Genomic DNA, 23,276 nt, shown 5'->3' with positions numbered 1-23,276 from the left:
AAACTGACCAAAATGTAAGTCCTTATTCACTATAAATCTATAATATTGATTCGAAGCTCCATTTCACTTTCTTGTGCATGACGCATGTGCAGAGCGTGTGGAAGTGTAATTGAGCTTCTCTCATGAACACGCCTTCAAAAAATCTTTGTTTGTGTTTCGCAGAAGAAAGAAAGTCATACAAGTTTCAGTCGGCATAAGGGTGAGGAAATGTCGAGAAAATCATTATTTTTGAGCGAACTATTCCTTAAGGCCAACGGAGACAATGAAGTCAGTGCCTTGGCCGCAAACGTAAAATGTTTAACGGTCTTGGGAATCATTGCGATTTCAAGAGAAGCACCATATATGGCACATCTAACAGGAGAAATTATATATATTCAAGTCTTCTCAACCATTCTATTTCTTTGTGTGAAGAACATAATGATATTTAAAGTAGTTAAGCAAATAATGAAAACTATCATAATTTACTCTCTCTAATGGCATTTCGAACCCATATGACTTTCCTCAATGACAGTTTTCTTCCAAAATCTCACACATGGCCACATATATTCAAATATATGTTTCATGAAGATGTCACGCCAGGTTTTACATCCGTGATTCCAAACACCTTTGGTTCTCATGCATCACGTGAACAATCACAACAAGGCAAGTTTGAACATTTAAGAGCTATGGCTCTCCAGAGGGAAAGATTATCAGTGAATAACTGTTTAAATTTCTGTGTGCAGCCCTCTACTTAGAAAGTAAATCACTCCCATATGTGACCAAATTTCACGCTATGCGACTAAAATATGTATTTTATTAGCCACTGGCGAGTAAATATTCAGATTTTACTCGCCAGAGCTTGAATTGTGTAGTGACGAAGAAGAAATAGAGCGCCGCAATTTGTATACAAAATAAGAAGCGGGCGATAAGAAGCTGGATTCAGCCTCGTCTTTTACAGCATGTTTTGTCTCGTGAACCTGCGCCCTGAAGGAAATTGACCTTATTTGGCTGCAGTGCGTCCGGATCTGTTGTTATCGCGCTGTCACCATCGCTAGTTCAGCCGTGAAATGGCACTGACATTGCACTTAACTCTCCTGGTTGTTTTCACAACATTCTCCATTTTAAAGCATGGACCAGTAATGTGTCTGTTGGACGTCTGTTAGAAAGTAAAAGTGTTGCAAAACTCGAGAGCTTGTAGATTTGAATTGAGAATGTGTACAGTAAATATTTGCACAAGCAAGTCATACACATTATACAAGTAAAAGTTTCCTTTTGCTTCATTCCATATATTTTGTATCCAAAGACGAGACCCAGGCACCCCATTTTCTGTTCAGTTGTTTACTGTCAGCTGGTGATCCAAAAGATCAAAAGAAACATTATTTCTAATCATACTGTACATTGCACGGATGAGGAAAAAACAACCATGCAACTTCTCTCTCATTAATGTACACTGCGCTCATTCAACCATAAACACTTGCTAGGGCAGCAGCCACTCTCTTAAAGAGACAGTACCAATTTAGCGCTTGTTATACATCTCATTATAAACTCAGTGTAACAAACATGTTGCAAAATGTAGTCATTTAGTAAGTGTAATAAATGTGTAAATTCATAAATATTTAAAAGTCACAATCATACATTATGAAAAAAATTTAACTTCAGAAAACACTAAATATTAAAGAATTTAACAAATAGGCTTGTGCTGCATCTATGCAAGTGTTTGGTTTAAAAAAAATGTTTTTTTTTTGTTTGTTTTTTTTTTTTTGCATAGTAGTTTTGATATAGTAACACTTATATTATTATTTTTAGAATATAATTATTAATTCTATTTTCATTAGGTTCCAACCTTGTGAATATTTTGTTAAAAATATGTATGAAATTTCAAACAGTGACAACATTATTATAAACGTGATTTCATGACATCATATAAATTGATAGAATGTGAAATTTGTACACAAGCTAAAATGTGATTAAAAGGCTCAAAAGCGAAATATGAAAATAAAATGTACAACTATATTATCTTTTTTAGATTTCAATTGCATTATGCTTACATGTTGTCAAAAGTCTGGCGAGTAAAAACTAAAATGTACTAGCCAATGGCGATTCTTTCTCCAACGTGTCTGCAGAGGGTTGGTGTGTTTCTCGCTCAAAGTTATCATGTGGCCTCAGAAGACTTGGTATATAGCGCACAAGACGCATGGACTACTTTTATAATACTTTAATTGTGCTTTATTGTTTGTTTTGTTTGTTTTTTTCAAGTTAGCAGCCCTATTTTTACTGTATTGAGCATGAAGATACTTTCAAATGTTGAGTAAACATGACAGAATTTTAATGTTTTGTGAACTATCCCTTTAAAGGCTTTTTTTTCTTTTAGAAAACTTTTTATGTAGGTGTTCATTGAATGCTGTTTACTGATTCCTGACACCCACTATCATGCTCACTTGGATTTGATTAGCTCTGGGCAGCTTATATGTACAACAACTTAAAAGAACAAATTTTGTTTTCATCAGTGGACAAACTCCCACTCTTTTTTAACTCTCTCTCTCTCTTTCTATCGCTCTCCCTCTCCTTTCTTTCCTTTTCATTTGCTCTCGCTCCTCCACCCTGAGGTGTTGTAGTCAGTGAAGTGTTTGTAGGCCACAGGGTTTTGATACGTGTCTCTGTGCCAAACTCTGCCCATCTGCTCCACAGAGACAGTATTCACCGTATACAGACGAAAACACACACATTACAGCAAGCAAATGTGCTCAATTGTCTTTTACCTTTTAATATGTGTGCGAAGTAACACTTTTCAAAAAGGTTCCTTTTACATTAACAGTACTTAATGCATTAGGTATAGTTAATTAATAATTACAAATTTTACTGCATTTATTAATCTTGGTTCATATTCATTTAGAAAATACTATTGTTCATTAGTTCATGTTAGTTCATAATGCATTAACAAATGTTAAAGGAATGTTCGGGTTCAATGCAAGTTAAGCTCAGTCAACAGTAAGTGCCTTTTTTTTTTAAACGAGGGTTATGTCGCTATTATTTGTTTTGCGGTTGTAAAACTAATGCCTCAAATGCTGTTAATTGAGGTTAACTTGTATTAAACCTGGAACATTCCTTTACATATACATCTTTTAATGTTAAAAAATGTACTAGTATATTTAGAAAATAGCATTTGACCAGAATTGAGGACTGAAAACGGTTCATTGTTAGTTCATGTTAACTACTGCATTGACTAATGTTAACATATACCTGTACAACCTTATTGTAAAGTGTTACAGAAATAACATCACTTGTTTAATCTACTCTCTTTTTCCATGGTTTACAGTATGAAATGAAGAAAATCACTTCCAGGTTTTTCTCAACATCTTAATAAGAATGTTGCCATATTCCTGGCTTGGCTTGTTCAGATTATTTTGCCGTTGCTCGCATTAGACAAAAGACAGATCTCAGTCCAAATTGAGGCAAGCTCATATTTTCCATGTGGAAGTGTGTCACCTCATAGTCTTTTTATTACAGTCTTTCAATATCAAGTTTTTAGATCTGTTTTTCTTTTTTTTTTTTTTTTATTCAAACTTGAGGTGTGAAATAGTTTTTTTAATCATCTATTGGAGGAATCTGATCATGTCAGTTTGCTTTGAATGCACTCCAGTAAAACCATGTGATCAGTCTATCCAAAGCAATGGAGCTCAGTATTTTTGTGAGGATAGTTATGGGCAAGGCTGTTTGTAAAAACCTCTTTTAGTTGTACTGCAATTCAGAATTATGTGTTTTAGATCGAACAGACTAGATTATTTAGGAGTCATATGTAAAACAGGATTTTCATTGCTTTAAATAATAAAAGAATTTGATAATTTAATAATATGTAGACATTGCTAACGTTCGCAATGCAAAACTCAATAAAAACGCAATAAAAAAAAGCTGCAAAAACAGCTGATTAAGAAATCATTTTGGTTTTGACATCACAACCGTGAGCACATTAACAGACTTGCATATTAACATAGACAAATAGTTTTACAAGCATTGTAGGCAACATTAGTAACCGTATGGGAACAGTAAACTTGAACTTCTTCAGAATGTCAAATGTTTTCGAAACCTGAGCTAAAAAAAAAACGCTAGATGCAGTGCAAAGAATGAAACAAAACGCAGGTGTCTCGAGATGCGTTTTTTTTAAATGTTCCTTTTAACTTGACACAGTGTCTAAAAAATGTGGAGGTCCTTCACAAGAAGAGGCGCAATGGTTAAAAATGTCCGTCCAGCACATGTTTACATAGAAAAACTATTGAAAAACAGCTCAGATGCACGCAAAAATGCATTCAGTGTGAACAGCCCCTTACTCACCTGTTTGCGCATGTCTGTGAGTGAGAGCGTGTGCGTGAAACAGGTATTCTTTTCATTAATCACAAATGCGAACGTGATCCAAACACGAAGTTATATTTGAAAAAATTGACCCAAAACCTGACTGTTTGTCGGGTTACGTCAGACTCAGATCGTTAAGGTAAAGGTACAGTAGTAAAAACAGCTTACTCAAACATGAAACGCTTTTGCAACCCATTTTGCTCCCATTATATAGTAAAATGTAAAAGATATTTTATGAGAAAGAAAAAAAACGTAGAGCAGGACTTAAAATGTTGGAAATTAAATCGGGACATTTCAACACGAAAACAAACCTCATGAAATGATTTCGAAAACAAATAAAAATAATGGAATTGGAACAGTGTGTGTTGATGAATTGTAGAGTTCTATTGTAGAACTGTAGATTATGGCCTCTTTATGCCATATTTCTGAGGAAGTTTTCTCAGTTCCTGAACATATTTCTCCAGCGTCATTTTCCTCACCCGTAACAGTCCCTAATAGCTTGAGAAAACACACAGGAAAGTGCATCTTCCTCTATTGTATATGTGTGAGAGCCTAAATCAGAACTCCCTGCTGAGTCTCCCTCCCCTGCAGTACTGCCGGGGCTGATCTCCATCAGTGTATGCCCGGCGGTCCGGCAAGGCTCTCTGTTCACTCACACTTCCTCTGTTGCACGCCCCATTGATCTGGGTAAATGCCCACCCAGGCTCTGTCTGCTGCCCCTCCAATGTAAAGGAAATGACTGATGAGTGTTTGTTTGTCCGTGTAAGTGTGTCACTGCAAGGCCAGTTTGACTGTAAAAAAGATGTTCTAATGAGCAGCTGATGTCAGTTTGAGCTGATGAGTTCACAGTCCTTTTCCATGTGTCATAAACTGGAAAGCATTGAGTGATTTGGCAAGCATTACCGGCGTGACTTAATTACATTGTAATGTCTAAATTATACCAAATGGAACACTTGGAAATGTGTTATTGCCAAAAACTTGACTTACTGTACTTATCATGGAATGTCATTGTAGAGCACAAGACTTCTGTATTATACTAAAACAACTAGATCTTTAACGTTTTCTGTAGAAAGTGACTGATTTAAAGTAGATTGTTGCATGGGTGGTCTGGGTGGTTGACTTGGATCTAGAAACCACCTAGCAACCACTCAGAACACCCTAGCAACCAGTTTTTGGGGAAGCTACTTGAAAACTGTTGCTTTCCAAACTGCAAGCTAAGTAGTTCAACTACAGTCTAGCTACTCTTTTAAAAAAGTAGTTAGCTACACTACAATCCACTAACAAAATAACTACAATAAAGAAAATATTTTGAGATATATAACAATCAAATGATATTCAATTTTGCAGTAAAAAGTTCAGAATTCAATAATACCACCTGATAATTGTGTTTAATTAGGGTGATATTTCCTTACGAAAATTAATTACAGTAACCGTAGTTTAACCATGGTATTTGTAGTAAAACCATAGTAACCACAAAATGAACTATGGTGGTTGCTACAGTCATGGTTACTACTACAATATTACTATAGTAAAACCATGGTTAATGTTCATAAAGGTTAAACAAATAGGGTGACAACATTAAATAAACATAAATGCAATCCGCAATCACAATCGTGTTGATCCGTGAAATACAGAAAGACCAATCAATACCAGTTAAACTGTTCAATAAATAAATAATTGTCCCTTCGCTAAGCTCCGCCCCCCTTAGTTACGATTGCTCGCTCTGACAAGCTCTGCAGAACTCCTAGATCTGCAGAATATTCTTAGAAATGGAATGGATAATATTTTTACGTGGGCTGGTATGAAGAGGGACATTGTAATGCATATTTATCAGAATTTTTTTGTAAGAGAAACTGTTAAATTACACTGTAATTTGATTTAAAACTGTGGAGACTATGAATCAAAATCAAGGCAAATGATTGTAACAGTACCTTGAAAAGAGAACTTCACTTAGTAGCGATTACACATCTAAAAACATTAGCGTAAGTAAACAGAGCTGTTTAAAACGTCTCACAACACACTCATTTTGATGCTGTTAACTGTATATTTACTATCGCTTTTACTATGACTTTAATCAATACGTAAATGAATTAACATCCAGTTATTAGCTTTCATTTACCATGGAGCAAATGTAGGTGTCGTTGCAGATGTTATATGTTCATTTGGGAATGAAGGCTGACACAGTTTAATCCATAACATGCTCTTCTCCAGGTTTTTTTTAAAGATTTTAAAAAGAACGAAAGAATAAAAAATCACTGCTGGTATCCTCTCTGGGTGACTCGTGTCACTATTACAAATGACCCAGCAACAATGTGTTTTACATTTTTGGGATTATTTTAATAAAATCCCGCTTAAAACGACTCAAACACACATTACTTCCATAGGCTGTCATTGGAAAATAGCAAACACGTGTCAGAGTAATGGCGGCAGGGCAGCTGTTGCTAAGACAGGATTGGTCAGAAGCACTTTTAAGGCGGGGCTTAGCGATGGGTCAGTTATATTAAATGTAATAATCAATAAACAATTCCTCCGCCAAGTCATTTTATTCCTTAACAATAGATTTATTGTGTTATGTTTACCGTTGCCAATAATTTGGCCCAATCATTTAGAATTCAATTGATGTTGGGTTGCATGTGTGCAGACTGTATATCGGGTCTTTCACAAATCCTTCATACATGGCTCATCCAATCAGATTTCAGCCGGCATTATCTGTTTTGAAATATCTTGTGAAAATGATGGTCATCACATTGTTTTAAATGTTTCATGTCACTTACCTGTAATTAAATGTTGGCTCTACCTGTTATACCACAGGTGAAGAAATGTTTCTACACACAGAAGGGAGAGGAAGTGATGTCAGAGTGATATCAGTGAGGCTGCCATCTGTCAATCAGGATCATGAGTCTTCCAGTGTCAGCTCTGTTGAAGGAGATACAGACTCTTCGGCTAATGATGTGTTTTAAACCGATGGTCCCTCTTCGCCTGGAAACTGCTAAGTGCCTGAGAAGATGGAAATGTTCTTGGCCTTATATTATTTATTTACATTATAGACGCTTAAAATTGGGTAACAGTGATTGCAAGAGATATAATGAACTTCTTTTTCTTTATCTCTTGTATGACTGTTACAGAACTAAGCATATGTACAAATAAGCATATGTGCTTTTGTCTGCGGGATGACTTTGTTTGTAATTTTTTAGATGAATAAACATTTTTTAAACAGCGATCTGTCACTCAGATAGATGTGTTTGTTTTTTGCCTATACTTTCAGTGCCATTTTAATAGTTTATTAAAGGGAAAATGTGTCATTTCCATGCCGAACTGAATCACACAAAAAATATGACTGTTTTCAAACATGTTTCATAAACAGGATTCTGTCATTGGTTGGACAGAGAGATAGTCCCGCCCCGATACTGCGTGGTTGAGCCAATGTTGCTGATTCGGGCAGCTCCAACAAACAGATGAATGTTTTGACAGTGTTCAAACTAAGAAAAGCTTTCTTATTGTTGTCTCTGCATATTAAACTGGGAAAGGAAAAAGTGTTTTGACATCTTTTGTGTTCCATGGAAGAAATAGAGCCATACGAGTTTGGAACGACATTAGGGTGAGTAAATGATGACAGAATTTTCATTTTTGCATGAACTATTCCTTTATGTGAAGTTTTCATTTCATCCGATTGTACCAGGTTCACATCACTTCTCGGGTGTCTCTATCTGAGCTTTGCCGTTCTCTGTCATGTTAATATCAGTGTATGCATTACTTCATGAGAATGGGTTTTCACATCATTAATCCCAGACTGCTGTTTCTCCCATTAGAGAGATAGAGAGAGATAGCTGCTATCAGAATCTGCTTTGCAGTGTCCTGCACTGATCATGCCTGTCTAATGAGCATCCTGTTTCCTTTTCAGCACTCAAGACATGATAATGCCTGGGAGAGTAAGAGAGAGTAGCCTGTGAACCACAGCCTAAATGGAAGCAGCCTTGCAGAGCCACACTTTGGACGATCAGCAATAAGTCTGGTCCACTTCATAGTTTTTTCTGGGCAAGAACTGCTCACCTGAAAAGTAGGAATGAGAAAATCAGTCTGAAATCAGTGATCCTATAAAAAAAAGACTGGTTTGTAAGAAAATGACAGCTCATTCCATTAATTGACCCAACATGATCACACGGGAAGTCAGCATGTTGTTTCCGAGAGTTAAAGCTCCCTAGTATTGGCTACATTATGCCGACTCACCGACAAGCGACATCTCCCATCAGACATTTTTGCATTCACTCCAGCGTGTTTACCTTCCCTTGTGGCATGACCAGAACACATTGCGTCAGCAATGTGAGAGACCCCAGTTCGGATCCCACACTGAAACCAGGAAGTAATCATGTTCGCATAATTAGTGACGAGTGCGATTCGGAGGTTGCATTTTACCTCCAACATTACATTTTTACTTCACTAAAGGTTAGGTTTAGGTGTGGAGTTTGGGTTGTTGGGGGGGGGGGGGGCACAGTTTATAAAATTTGCATTCCTCCTCACTGTATTACTGCCTGTACAGCTGAAAACAACTCACTTCACAACTTGCTTTTGGCTCCCCTCTGTGGACATTACATGCAGAAAGTCAAGCTTACTCATCCCCATGCGCCCAACAACACTTTCTGCTTTGGCCACTGGGGGCATTGTTTTGAATTTTGGTAAGCACAGACCGATTTTGCTAAAGAAAAGTCAACCTAGTGTTTCAGATTTCAATGTGAGTTAAGTCTGATTGCCCATCAGTCTCCGCTATTTAGACTTAGGGACCGTTCACACCAAATACGTTCTTGCATTAAATAAAGCTGGATGCAGTGCTACAATTATAACAGAATGCAGGTGTCTTTAAGTGAGTTTTTAAAAATGAATGTTCTTTTTAACTTGCGGCTGAGTTCGGAATGTGTGAACTCGGCCGTCATCTTAAAAATGCAGTGCTCCTGCGCAAACCTCTGAAAAATCAGTGAGTCGCAGTGTAATGGTCAAAGACGTCCGTCTAACACAGGTTTACACAGAAAAAAAAAATTTATCCAGCATCATTCAAATGCAGAAGTTTTCAGTTACCAATGCCATTGTAGGAATTTGCATTGTAAAAAGTGCACATCGTAGCAGCTTGGTACTTTGTAAATTCTTTGCTTCCTGAAGATGGATAACAACCTGTACACTGAATGCAAACGGTTCATAAATGTTCCTCGAGCAACGAGCATTTCATCTGAGGCTGAAAATATATGGGAAGTATCTAGACCCTCATAAAGGAAATCTTGGTGCAGAAACTCTCAGCAGACTGTGTAGAACAATACAATAATAACTCAACCAGAGAGTATTGTTGTTTTTAGTCCAGTGTCAGAGCACTTAAGGCACAGAAACCTCCCCCATCCACTTTGTTCTGCTTTTTCTGCAGGTATGAGAAGAGGATCTTCTATATATAAAGAGATCATCTGGGGAAATGTTTGGCTTTCACAGCATAAGAGCAGTCAATGGAGCGATAAGAGCAGAGCCAGAACAGGTCTGGAAGTGAAAAAGCTAATAGTGTGATGTGAAGCTGACCAGAGCACTAACCAAACCTCAGTAATGCTGTACAAAATAAAAGTATAGTTTTTCCAGTTAAATTTTTTCTATGTCTAAATAATTTCTCCTACAATACTGTATTTCATCTTGAATGAATATTTCACCAAAAATTAGAATTCTGTCTTAAGTTTTTATTTAATTTTTGTTTACCCCATGTCGTTCCAACCCTGTATATCTGTATGTTTAAATGAATATCACAACCTGTCCTTTCAACACTATGGCAGTGGATAGTGCTTCACTTGAAAGCTTAAAAAAGGTCCCAAAAGAATCATAAAAGTATTCTAGTAGTCAGGCTTAAGTGTCATATTCCAAGTATTTTGATGGCATGCAATAGGTTCTCACCAGAAAGAACCCAAAATGTAAGTCATTTTTCATAATATTACAGCCACTCAAACCAGCCTGTCTGGCACCAACAATCATGCCACGGTCCAAGTCACTGAGATCACATTTTTTCCCCATTCTGATGGTTGATGTGAACATTAACTGAGGCTCCTGACCCGTATCAGCATGATTGTATGCACTGCACTGCTGCCACAAGATCAGCTGATTAGATAATCGCATGGATAATTATTGGTGCCAGATGGTCTTGTTTGAGTATTTCTGTAACTGCTGATCTCCTGGGATTTTCACACACAACAGTCTCTAGAATTTACTAAGAATGGTGCCAAAAACAAAAAACATCCAGTAAGTGGTATTTCTGCAGATGGAAATGCCTTGTTGATGAGAGAGGTCAACAGAGAATGGCCAGACTGGTTCGAACTGACAAAGTCTACAGTAACTCAGATAACTGCTCTGTACAATTGTGGTGAGAAGAATAGCATCTCAGAATGCTATTCTGAGATGCGGGTTGGTGCTGTCTTGGTGGCACGAGGGGGACCTACACGATATTAGGCAGGTGGTTTTAATGTTGTGGCTGATCGGTGTATATATGACATCCTTCAGTTTGTAAAAACGAACAGAAAACGTGTTTACAGTAGTACACTTGTATTGTAAGCCTAGTAGGCAAGGATGCTGGAGGGTTTAAAAGCAGAAAAGTTAAGCACATTTATCTGACAAAGCAGTTAAATTAATTCTTAAACTGTTTGTTCATTTGAGGTGGGACTAATTCTTTAGGTGGAGAAACACTCCACTCCAACACTGTCATGCATTACCAACATTATTCTTGTGGGTGGAGTTTGTTCCATGTAACCAGAGCTTTATGGATACTGTAGGTATGTGACATCCCTTCAATGTCACTTCTTTGCATCCTTGCACGGATACCAAAAGTAACCAGGTTACCAAAAGTAACCAGGTTTACTTTTTATGCCATTTATACTGTACACTAATATGTCTTTGTTTAAAAATGCATTGATTTCACTACATTTACACCTCTGGAATGGCATTTTCCTCCACCGAAAGGAGAGTGCTGTGAAAACACTATCCATTGCTGCAAACTCTGGAAAATGGTTAGTGTGGACGTGGCCTTAGCTGGCCATGAAATGGAACAAACATAGATGGTAAGCAATTCTACCACACCAGTCTCATGCTATCGTGCATAAATTTAAGAGTTACAGTTGTACTTCTTGTGAAACCATGTGATAGTTGCATATTTTAAATGTTTATTTGTGGTGCTGCATGATTGCTGCTAGGCTTCCATTCAGGAGTCGAAATTAATGTCTGTGGTAACCAAAAGTTTGCCAACTGCATATTACGGCTCTTCACATGATTAATTTCATCATGTGCCCTTTTCAGTTGGCCACATGATATGTAGCTTTTGCAGACCTAACTGTTTAAGCAGCTGTGTGTGTCAAAACACTAAGTGATCAACCTCATTCTTATGCATCTGAGAGCAGAGCTCAGTTTGATTGGATTATAATGACTACATGCAGGAGAACCGCTGAATTGCAGAGAATGGAGAAGTCCTCAAAAACCACCTCTGGCCTGATATCACTCAAACTTTCTGTTAAGTGTTTTCTAAAGATTAGGTTTGTGGTCCAAGTTTTGAAGTCAATTCATATCAGTCCCTCCCCCCACACCCCCCAGCCAGCTGTTTATTAAAGCCAGATGTGTTGGGCAGGAAGCCGCAGGAAATTAACCGTGACATTGTCCACTCTCCTCTTGAAAAGTACCGCTGAACTCAATGTAAAATTGTCCCCCACCTCTTCATTTATCAGACAACCTTTCCCATATGAGGCTGGTGCTTTAACCTTGTGGGAATTGGCACACGTCATAGTGGCTGTTGTTTGTAATGCAAATGCATTGATTGGTGGAGGTGCTCTGGAGGATAGAAGTCACACTTTTTGCATTTAATCATGGAGACTTTAGATGAATGATGCTTTTGGGAAACTCTCCAAATCTTAGCTTTTTCCAGTTATTTCCTCTGAAATGAAAAGATTGCTTGAGGAGTGCATGCAAAACTAATAACTAAATGGATCCACACTGGCTGCGATTTACAGTAGAGGCTACACTCCCGCGGGACCCGGCACAACAGAGTATGGCTCGGGAAAAGTTTTGATTGCTGAGTGCAAGTGGGAAGACACTGATGTGTGTGCAGTGGAGAAGGGAAAAGAAATGACTCGCGGTACTCCAACAAAATATATCTAAAAATAAAATAAAAGTTACTCAAATGTATGTAATTTTTTACGGTACAGAATATTATTCGTCTGGTGAGCAAGAGCAACCAAAAATAAACAATTTTCAGGTGCAGGGTTGGTGGCTAATTTATGCAAATTCTTCTTCGTGCACCAAGCGGTGGAATGTACCACTCTAGTTTTCTGTTATAAAGTTGGCTTTAGAAATTCATGTTAGAAATTGTTAGAAATCCATGTTTGTTTTCTAATTTCTTATTTCAGTTGTTTGAGATCTATATCTTATTTCTTGGGCCTAAATATATACTGTAGGTATATACTGTACACTGATGAGCCAAAACATTATGACCACCTGCCTAATATGCTGTTGGTCCTCTGCGTGCCACCAAAACAACACCGACCCACCGAGGCATGGACTCTACAAGACCCTGAAGGTGTCCTGTGGTATCTGGCACCAAGACATTAGCAGCAGATCCTTCAAGACCTGTAAGGTGGAGCTGCCGTGGATCGGATTTGTTGATCCAACACATTCCACAGATGCTCAATTGAATTAAGATCTGGGGAATTTGGAGGCCAGGGCAACACCTTGAACTCTTCATCATGTTCCTCAAACCATTTCTAAACAATGTGTGCACTGTGGCAGGGTGCATTATGCTGCTGAAAGAGTCCACTGCCATCAGGGAATACCATTGCCATGAAGGGGTATACCTGGTCTGCAATGGTGTTTAGGTAGGTGGCACATGTCAAAATGACGTCCACACGAATGGCCGGATCCAGGGTTTCCCAGCAGAAGATTGCCGGGAGCATCACACTCCCTCCACCGGCTTGTCGTCTTCCCACAGCGCAACCTGGTGCTATCACTTCCCCAGGTAAGCGGCGCACATGTACACGGCTGTCCATGTGATGTAAAAGAACACAGGATTCATCAGTCCAGGAGAACTTCCACTGCTGCAGTGTCCAGTTCTGACACTCATGTGCCCATTGTAGGCACTTTCGATGGCGGACAGGGTCCATCATGGGCACTCTGACCGATCTTTGGCTACACAGCCCCATATGCAGCAGGGTGCGATGCACTGTGTGTTGTGACACATTCCTCCCGTAACCATCATTAAAATGTTCTGTGACTAGTAAGACAGTAGACCTTCTGTCGGTTCGGACCAGACTGGATAGCCTTCATTGCCCTTGTGCATTGATGAGCCTTGGGTGCCCAACACCCTGTTGCCGGTTTGTGGTTTGTTCTTCCTCGGACCACTGTTGGTAGATACTCACCACTGCTGACCGGGTGCACCCCACAAGCCCTGCCGTTTCTGAGGTGCTCTGACCCAGTCGTCTGGCCATAACAATTTGGCCCTTGTCAAAGTCGCTCAGGTCTGTACTCCTGCCCATTTCTCCTGCATTCAACATGTTGACTACAAGAACTGATGGTTCACAATCTCAGTTCACAGGCCTCTAGCTGCGGGCTTTTGTGGGTGGGAGTGGAACAAAATGTGAAAGTTGCCGGCAGCAGCGGGACAAATATTTTTGCGGGAGCGGGACAGAATATCACAGGAGCGGGTCTGGAAAATGAATCCCGCGCAGACCTCTAATTTACAGCGACATAACAAACTCGAATTAAAAACTGTTGAAAAATATAAATCGATTGATTTAAAGTTGTTTATTATAAGTAAAGAAACAATATTTTTTTATTTTATTGCAAAATATTGAGCAATATACAAATAAATAAGTAGTTTTAGGTTGTTGGGAGACAGACTCAATTGCAACATTAGCAGTCAGTGGAAGTGAGTGGTCGCTGCCGGGCTTTGAAATAATGCAAGCTGATGGATTCAATAGAAGCATATACCATCGATTAACAGCCTCAGAACTTACAGTAAATCTGCCTTTAAAAGTTTATAAGTTATCATTAAAAATCAATTCCCCTATGGCAAAAATGAATAGAATTTTTACTTCCGCAACCAGACTGTTGCACTCTACGAGAGACAGTAAAGCATACGTGATCCACTGCCTCATACAGCTGGATGCCGAAGTCAAGTATAGGAACACAAACTAGCAACCAACAATACAGACACTTGGCAACTGCCAGCAATTTAATTGCTTTCAGTGTGAACTCCCCTTCACTTGTGCACATTCAGGATTCAGAACTGCAAAGTGGTTCTTCAAAGCATTTATTTAGAAATTATAAGGGTATGCTAATAATATAGAATACAGATATGAGCATGCATCAATGATCTACTGTATTTACTAACAGCCACATTGAGCTCTTTGATTGTGTGTATTCTGTATTTGTTTCCGTCTATGAGGGGGAGGAGGCTTATTGATTGTGAGATATGCCTCAAATTCATATTTAATATAAATTAGATATTCAACCCGGATCATCCATAGACCTGCCTTACTATTGATGATATTCACCAACTTTTGTGATGAAAATGTATTATTCTACAACAGCGAGGTGATGGTGATTAATGATGCATGGGGTCAAGATAAGGAGCACAAAGAACGTTCCTGCCCTCTCAGACCAGAGTGGTTTACAAGATAAATGGCTTTTTTGAGGATTTAGCCAGTTCAGCGTCCCATTGCTTTGTTTGTGTCTCTACAGTGATGAATTACTGCAGTTAATGTTTAGGACGGTGAGGATTTCACCCGGAGTACTGAACACCTGCCATACAAATCACTCCCTCATGTTAGAGTTTGAAGTCTCCACCTGCTGAGATACTTACCAGTGCCTTTCCCACCTATCTTTACATCTATTCTTCGAATCAGGTTATTTGTGAGGGCACTTTCACACTAGAGCTTTTGGTTTTCACCCTAGTCCGTTTGACAAGTTTGGTTCGTGTTAAAGCGAATCGAACTCTATTTTGAACCAAAAACAGCCTAAGGGGCTGTTCACACAGTAAACAACATATGCTAGATGAACATCTTTGACTGTTGCAACGTGTCTCATTGTGTTTCTTCACTGCTCACCATGAGTGCTGCATTTTTAAGATGTGTCAAGTTAAAAAAATTGTAAATGCACGGCTTGAAACCCCTGCACTACGTCTCGCTGTCTTTGAATTTAAAAACGCTCCCTGTATGAATGTCCCTAAGAGCACATGTAATCATTTACAGTTGTCTAGTGGCAAATTCATTTTTGCAACATTGTAAGAACACAGCTGGAAATATTTGATGGATTGTCATATACAGCTCAGGTGTCTCAGAATTGATAGGGAGTTGAGCTTATCTTATTTTAAGGCATATTCATAAAAATAAACATTATAATACTCACTGTTTCAAAAGTATAGCCACAAGACATAGACAATATGCAGGTTGACATGATTTTAGCGCTATAAAATTGTATACAAATTTGCTTCTATTCCGATATAATGCCTTAAACCCTGTAATCCTGCAACAATTACGATTTAAACAACTTTACAGCTCAAATAATACACACAAGTTTTAACAGAAGGATTATTGTGTGCTTTTTTAAATTATGAGCATCACATTTTTGCCTTGAAACCCTCCAAAAATTGGCCCCATCCAGTTTCATTTTAAGTGCCTCACTGTAACATTGTTTTTTGCTTTTTTTTTTAAAGAAAGGGAAGGACGAATCGAAATTAATTTTTGTGGTAATCAACATTATGCCACAAATGCTGTCGATTGAGCTTAACTTATAATGAGTCTATTAACTTCTCATTGTCAACTGTGAGACTTTGTTTTGAAACACACTACAGATTTCTTGGCTGGGCTGAATGCCTGTTAATTGGTGTTTGGGAGCAGTTTGATTATCTTGCTCTGGGGTTTTCATGGATCCTCAATGGATAAGAGATCTGCAGGGGAGGATGCATACTGGATACTGGCCAAAAGCAATTCTCCACTGAGCTCCATGTGAAAAATACTGGCATGTTAAACAAGATAAAACATCCCTCTCTCAAGACAAACATTCTCTTTTTATCGTTTGTGGTTACTCTCGCATCATAAGCCAGGTTCTTCTGAATTTGATGCTTTAACTGATATCATTTAATTATGTATGATTAACTGTGTTAAATTTCTATGGGTCGCCTAGTGTTATCAGTATCTAGTGGCATTTTGATGTTTAATGAAGATGGTTAGTCGTGAAAATTTTAGCTTAGTTCCAATTTTTCCAATTAGGTTTTATTTATATTTTTAGATGACATAAACTTTTTTTTTATTATTATTATTATTTAACCATAATAACACTGCCACAAATGGGAATACAGCATTTCTCTAGGTGTGTTTGCTAATGGTTCCTCTCTTGGCCTGACATTAATTATGCAGTGTAATGTTGGGCGTCCAGTGTCGGCTACAGATGGAGGCTGTCTGTATGTGTTTATGGAAATCAGGTTGCACTCACTGCCAGATCAGATGTTGGATGGACATAGATTTTCATTGGCTCAAATTGAGTCTAGGCTGCAGTGTTCCAGCCATTGGGAACAACGAGTATATCTATAAATAGACTTTTACATTTTGTGAGTAAAATTAGAGTGGTGCTTTCCCATGCAGAATTCGCCACTAAGATGCTAGGGTGTTCTGGGTGGTTGCTCTGCCATTGGTAAGGTGTCTGGAGTGCCTAGCATGTCGTTATGCAGTTGCTAGGGTGTTCCGGATGGTTCCTAGGACACTGCTTGAGTGTTCTGGATGTTTACTTAATGGCTCTAGTCTCTATGATATTATGTCTCTAGATATGACTCAGGTCCATCCTTCAGTTTAAGTCAATTGGGTTTTTTCACCCCGTTTCATGGTCCACCTTACTGAGTACCACTAATGAGGAACCATGAAGGGAGTGGGAAGAGAGTTTTGCAGTGTTGTTTTTATGCAGATGACCTTTCAGTAATGATGTGGATCCATTATCAATCATCTAATCACAAGTGATTTGGAAGCAGTCAGTTTGGACATCCAAATAAATTCCATATGATATTGCAACCCAGCAGGGAGTTTGACTCAGCTGATATACAAACAGGATTAATTTGAAGCCCTCTGTTACTGGCGAAGTGCTTTGTATGATGTGCAAAGGTATACTGTATTGTATATTTATGCTGTGTTCAATGGCGTGACATGTATTTCAGTCATTAAGACTGGCATTTCTATGCAAAAAAAAAAAAAAAAAATCACAAAAATATTGCTATTGAAAACTAATGTTTGGAAATGCATATGTGTCCTTGCCACTGATATCCATGTTATTTTGGATGAGGTAAAGCAGAGTGGAGCAGATGTGTGTAGATGCTTTGAGTGCAGTCATTGACCCTCAGAGACAGAGATGGCAGACGTGCTGAGAGGGCAGGAAGTACTACAGCTTTTATCTCCCCCTCCCCGTACTGAAGACAGACAGCTGTTTCAGCAGCTGTACAGAGGAAGTTGACATCTCTACAGCCTTGACAATGAACTTCTATATTCGTCAGTGTGACTGACCCTAAATTCTCTGTGATATTCTGAGATATGGTTCACGATTTGAGGTATCATTCATTTCCATAGCACAAGCAGCACAAGTTACAACGAATTAATACTGTGATTTTTTTCCCCTTAGCGAATAGAATAGACTATGTTTTGTGAAGAATATGTGAGTGGTGTTTACCCATGCAAAAGTAGTCATGATCATGGTGTGTCATGGGTGGTTGCCATTGCGTTGCTGTGCAGTTGCTAAGGTGTCCTGAGTGGTTGTTAGTGCATTACTAGGTGGTTGCTAGGGTGTTCTGTGTGGTTGCTAGGAGGTAGCTTACTACCTCCAAGTCAAAAGAGCCTACCCCCAAGTGTCTGTGATATTGTGGTCCCTAGATATGGCTAGGGTTTCTCATTCAATGACAATCAGTTGAGTTACATGCCAAAATTTAATACATAGTGTTCAGAGGTTTTAGAACCTTAAGTATAGCAATCTTCTGCGCAACAGTCTGGTTCCAGAGGTGAAATACCATTCATTTAATCCATATGAGAATTGATTATTAACGATAATTTTTTTTTTTAAAGTCACGGCAAAAGACACATCAAAAGAGCTCTGCAGCGTCCGCCCAGTCCCATGATGCACTGTGAATGATGTAATTGAATCACTCTCTTTACACTCACACTACTGAAAATGTTGCTATATATTTTAAATATATTGATTCTGTACTTACAATCAACAAATGTAAATCAGTAGTTTTAAATGTTTCCTTTGTTTTTAATTTGGTTACCTCATGCAGTGCCGCATGGGATTGCAGTTCATTCCCTCATGAAAGACGTTAAGTACACAGACTTGTACCTTTGACATTTTGGCTGATTTTGAACAAAAACATTTGCTTCAAAACAAAGTTTGGAATGTTATGATTCACCTCGGAGCTGGTTGGTTTGGTTTTTAGAACTCTTTTATGAAGTACTTTTTGAAATCCCTCTGGAAAAAAATGAATGGGAAAAACACTTCAAGAACCATCAGGACTGAAAAAGTGGGTGTGCACTGTTGCGCTCTGTACTTATGCTTGCCTTAATAAGCACCACTAATAATGGTACCCATGCACCACAAAGATGCATTCTCTGATGAGAGTACCGTGAAGTCAGTATCTTGCTGGCAACCATTACATGCTTTGTGAGAACTAAATATTACAATGTTGGCATGGTATTCACACAATATTACAGTATTGACATGGTCTACTCAAAGTCATTCTTCGAGAGAAAAAATGGATGAGTGTAACAAAAAAAGCATTGCATTAACATCAGAGCTGTTGTAGACGCCTACCCATTGTCTAAGACTCTTAGATTGATGGGTGTGCATATGCCTGAGAGAGCATGAATTATTCAAAACCGTTGGCAGCAAGGGATTCTTACAGGTGGAGACCGGAAAACAAATACAGGGTAAGGACTATCACTTATACCTTCCCACGCAGAAAGCTGCAAAAAGATTAAGATTAGCTAGAGACAATAGGGATTGGAGATGGTTCTACTGAAAGGGTGAATGTAATATCTGCTGTTGTTTGCTGCTTTCTTGCAATGGCTTGACTATATCATTGAGCCATGCCTCAGGCACTATGCCAAAACAAGACTGAAAAAATCCGTATGCACCTGCTGGGCCCTCATAACCAATGTAGGATGCTAATTATCATCCAACCAGCCAAACCAACGAATGCAAATTTTCAAAATGTCTTGAAAAAACAACAAAGAACAATTGTGTTCCACAATATATATATATAACTTTCAGATGTGAAAGTGAAACTAAACAGGCATATCACATGTGACTTTCAGATGTAAAAGTGAAAGTGGATATTTAGAGTAAAAAAGGACTTAAATTATTATCTTTTTCTCATCCACACCGATTATATCGCTTCTGAAGATATGGATTTAACCACTAGAGTCATATGGATTACTTCTATGTTTCCCTAATGTGATTTTTTGAGCTACAAAGGTCTGATCACCATTTACTTGCATTGTATGGACCTACAGAGCTGAGATGTTCCTCTAAAAATCTTTGTTTGTGTTCTGCTGAAGAAAGAAAGTCATACACATCTGGGATGGCATGAGGGTGAGTAAATGATGAGAGAATTTTCATTTTCGGGTGAACTATCCCTTTAAAGTCTTAATTAAATGATCTGGTAATGAAACCTCATTGTTTATTTTCAGTTTTTGAATATACACCGATCAGCCACAACATTAAAACCACCTGCCTAATATTGTGTAGGTCCCCCTCGTGATCACAAAAATGTGATCTCAGTGATTTGGACCGTGGCATGATTGTTGGTGCCAGATGGGCTGGTTTGAGTATTTCTGTAACTGCTGATCTCCTGGGATTTTCACACACAACAGTCTCTAGAATTTACTCCGAACTGTGCCAAAAACAAAAAACATCCAGTGAGCAGCAGTTCTGTGGATGAAAATGCCTTGTTGATGAGAGAGGTCAACAGAGAATGACCAGAATGATTCAAACTGACAATGTCTATGGTATTTCAGATAACCACTCTGTACAATTGTGGTGAGAAGAATATAATCTCAGAATGCTATTCTGAGATGTGGGTTGGCGCTGTTTGATTATGTGTTTTCACAGGATATCAGAATGAAAGATACTCCATGAAAATATTCCAGAGGAGACTCATAAATGTACAGCTGTACCAGATGCATCCTGGATTGAGAGGTACTGTGAAGATTGAGTTCAGAAACTGCTCCTGTAGAATCCCCTTTCCTTAGGCTGAGTGTCCAAAATAGAGTTAATGTCTAATGCTCTGCAGTCTCTTGGTACACTTGAAATGTTTCTCTTTTATACTCCCACCTCTCTCTGCGAACAATACTGTCTCCGTGTGCTATTTTCAGTCATTTGATTAATGGTTAAAAAAAACAGGACTGAAGGGAGAGTCTTAAAACTTTCATGGTATATGGGTCGACTATGGAACACTCTCTAAACATTGAAAATGTATACCACAGATTTTGGGTTGCAGAGAAAATTATTTAGACCTTGAAACTTTGACAGCTGGTTTTTGAAGATTGTGGTACCACACCAGACCCCTTTGGAATATTAACAGCATAAAAAATATGCAGTCCTTATGATCCCTGAAATCGCTTGGTGCTAAGAGAGCAGTTTGATGGTAGACAATATCTGTTTCTCATTGAACTTCAGACATGCATTGAATTCATGCATTGACTCACTTTCCCAACAGTGTTTCTAGTGGTGAAATACAGTAACTATCCATATCAAATGTAATGAGTAATGTTTCATTATAAAGGACACATGTCACATTTTACTGCGTCAATAGGAATAGGTCACTAAAAATTAGTGGTTGCAAATTGTATGACTTTCTTCCATATAACAAACACAAATGATGTTCTCAAGAAAGTTTACGAAGTTACACATATTACGGCAGTTCCGGGGGTGAAATGTCTACTTTGTGGCACTAAAAGCAAGTTAAATGTTCTCCCAAACAGAAGATTTTTTTTAAGCTTAATGGTCTATTGAGTTTTAAATCAACAAAACCTGTCTCCCTACCCAAAACCTTAAAACCTAAACTTAATTGATAATGTAATAAAAAGCTAATTTAAGATTGAAAAAGCAATTGCTGAAGTGACCACATTATTTTGTGGTGCTTCTATGACACTTTCGTCTCACGTGTCGACTTGCATGCTCTCAAAGTACCCCATTCATGTGTATTGCAAGTGCAACCCTCTATCAGTTGAGCTACCGTCCAATTTGATCACAAATGAACCAACAGCAAGTAGTTGGTTTTGTAATGCAAATGTAAAAATGTTAATAGGGTGAAAAGTAACTGAACTAATAATCTTCTGTTTTACTTGTGATTTGTGTAAAAGTGAATACGAGTCATTGTTGTTGTAGTGAGTCTAGTGTTCATTTCACCAGGAAACTTCTGCGATCCGAACATTAAACCACGTAAAAATCATTTTGCAAACATTTCTGTATTGTAACAGTATTCTTTGAGATCATCTTGTATAATTCACATATGGCAATGAAGAGTAGGGTAATAATCTGGTTTATATTTTGCACCTGATGGACACCAGAAAGACATAAAAGTGCAAAATACTGCTGCAGAAAGCAGATACTAATCCAGGAGCTTGAGAGAAACCCAGAATCCATATTGAAGTGGGGACATGGGAGGTAGGCAGGAAAGCCTCACAGTTTTTCTTACATGAAGTAGATCTTAACCAGTTAGGCCCTAATGGAGTCCATCTTTTATTCCCTGATGTCTTTGAGAGGCCTACCAAAGTCTCGCAGGACTGACGCTGATACCCGCCCCTTACCACAGCCACTCTCTACCTCACTGCAGATGTTTGTTTGATCTGGCCTTTAGAGTAGTGGAAAGTCCAAGTTATTTTTAGAGCCACAGTCGCCATTTAATTAAGGCGATTAAGGGATACCGCCAAAGACGAGGAAAATGGTCGCCCCGGTGATTTACGCCTCTGATGGTGTGAGCGATGTGATGATGAGGGAGAAACGTTGCCCTGGGTAAACACATCTCTGGGTTATTGAGTATGTGATGAAAGTGCTGGCGGGTTTCTGTTTATTGGGAGCAATTCTCTGCCTGTGTCAAGTAACAGAGTTCAGGGAAATTGGGCCTTAAAAATAGTGAAGGTTTTGCTTTCACTGTGCGATTTTATCATTTGTTTCCACTCAAATATGTTTGATTTAATCAGCTCTGCGTATTATTTGATTTATGCCTTGGAAAAAAATGGGTATGTTTAGTTTTTGTTTTAATGTCTCAGTGCCAGACTGAAATGGGCACTTTGATCAATCAAGAAAAAGTACTGTAATTATACAGAACTGTGGATATATTAACCCTGATTATCATGTGGTTGAAAACTGCTTTGGGTTATTAATCATATTTCAAAGATATTAGTATGTGAGATGTTGATAAGCCCCAGAGTTGCCTCATATTTTATGAATCCACTTAGGTCATTTCAGCCCAGAGATATACTATACTTCGGAATTACAATTAAACATTTGGATTTATATTTGGATATTTGGATTTTACAGTATATTTGGATTTATAACTATATAATCAGATATCAAGTATACGTTGGAACGAGTGGCGTGGACGGTAGCACACTCGTCCAGGACAAGTATGTGAGGTGTTGGCTCACGGTGACCTGGGTTCGATAACTGTATGTATGTATATGTATGTATATATATATATATATATATATATATATATATATATATATATATATAGTTATATATATTTATATATATAGTTATATATATATATATATATATATATATATATACAGGTTACAGATATCAAGTATAAATTCAGACCAATACATTTTGATTCTGATTTCTAACTATATATTCAAGATTTATAACTGTATATTCAGATATGCAATTATATATTCAGATTTACAACGATATATTCTGAT

General features: G+C 38.1%; 1 protein-coding gene across 1 annotated transcript in view; it reads left to right on the top strand.

Annotated features, from left to right (window-relative positions):
* Positions 1–7,553, top strand: part of kiaa0586 (KIAA0586 ortholog) — a 175,386-nt gene extending 167,833 nt beyond the window's left edge. The window contains exon 32 of the mRNA XM_051647034.1: positions 7,138–7,553. Within this exon, the coding sequence (XP_051502994.1) occupies positions 7,138–7,286 (149 nt within the window). The 3' untranslated portion in view covers positions 7,287–7,553. The remainder of the gene's footprint in view (positions 1–7,137) is intronic.
* The last annotated feature ends 15,723 nt before the right edge of the window (positions 7,554–23,276 follow it).

The sequence above is a fragment of the Myxocyprinus asiaticus genome, chromosome 20 (assembly GCF_019703515.2).
Source record: "Myxocyprinus asiaticus isolate MX2 ecotype Aquarium Trade chromosome 20, UBuf_Myxa_2, whole genome shotgun sequence".
In the NCBI taxonomy this organism is placed as follows: Eukaryota; Metazoa; Chordata; class Actinopteri; order Cypriniformes; family Catostomidae; genus Myxocyprinus; species Myxocyprinus asiaticus.
This window is presented reverse-complemented; position numbering and strand designations above follow the sequence as displayed.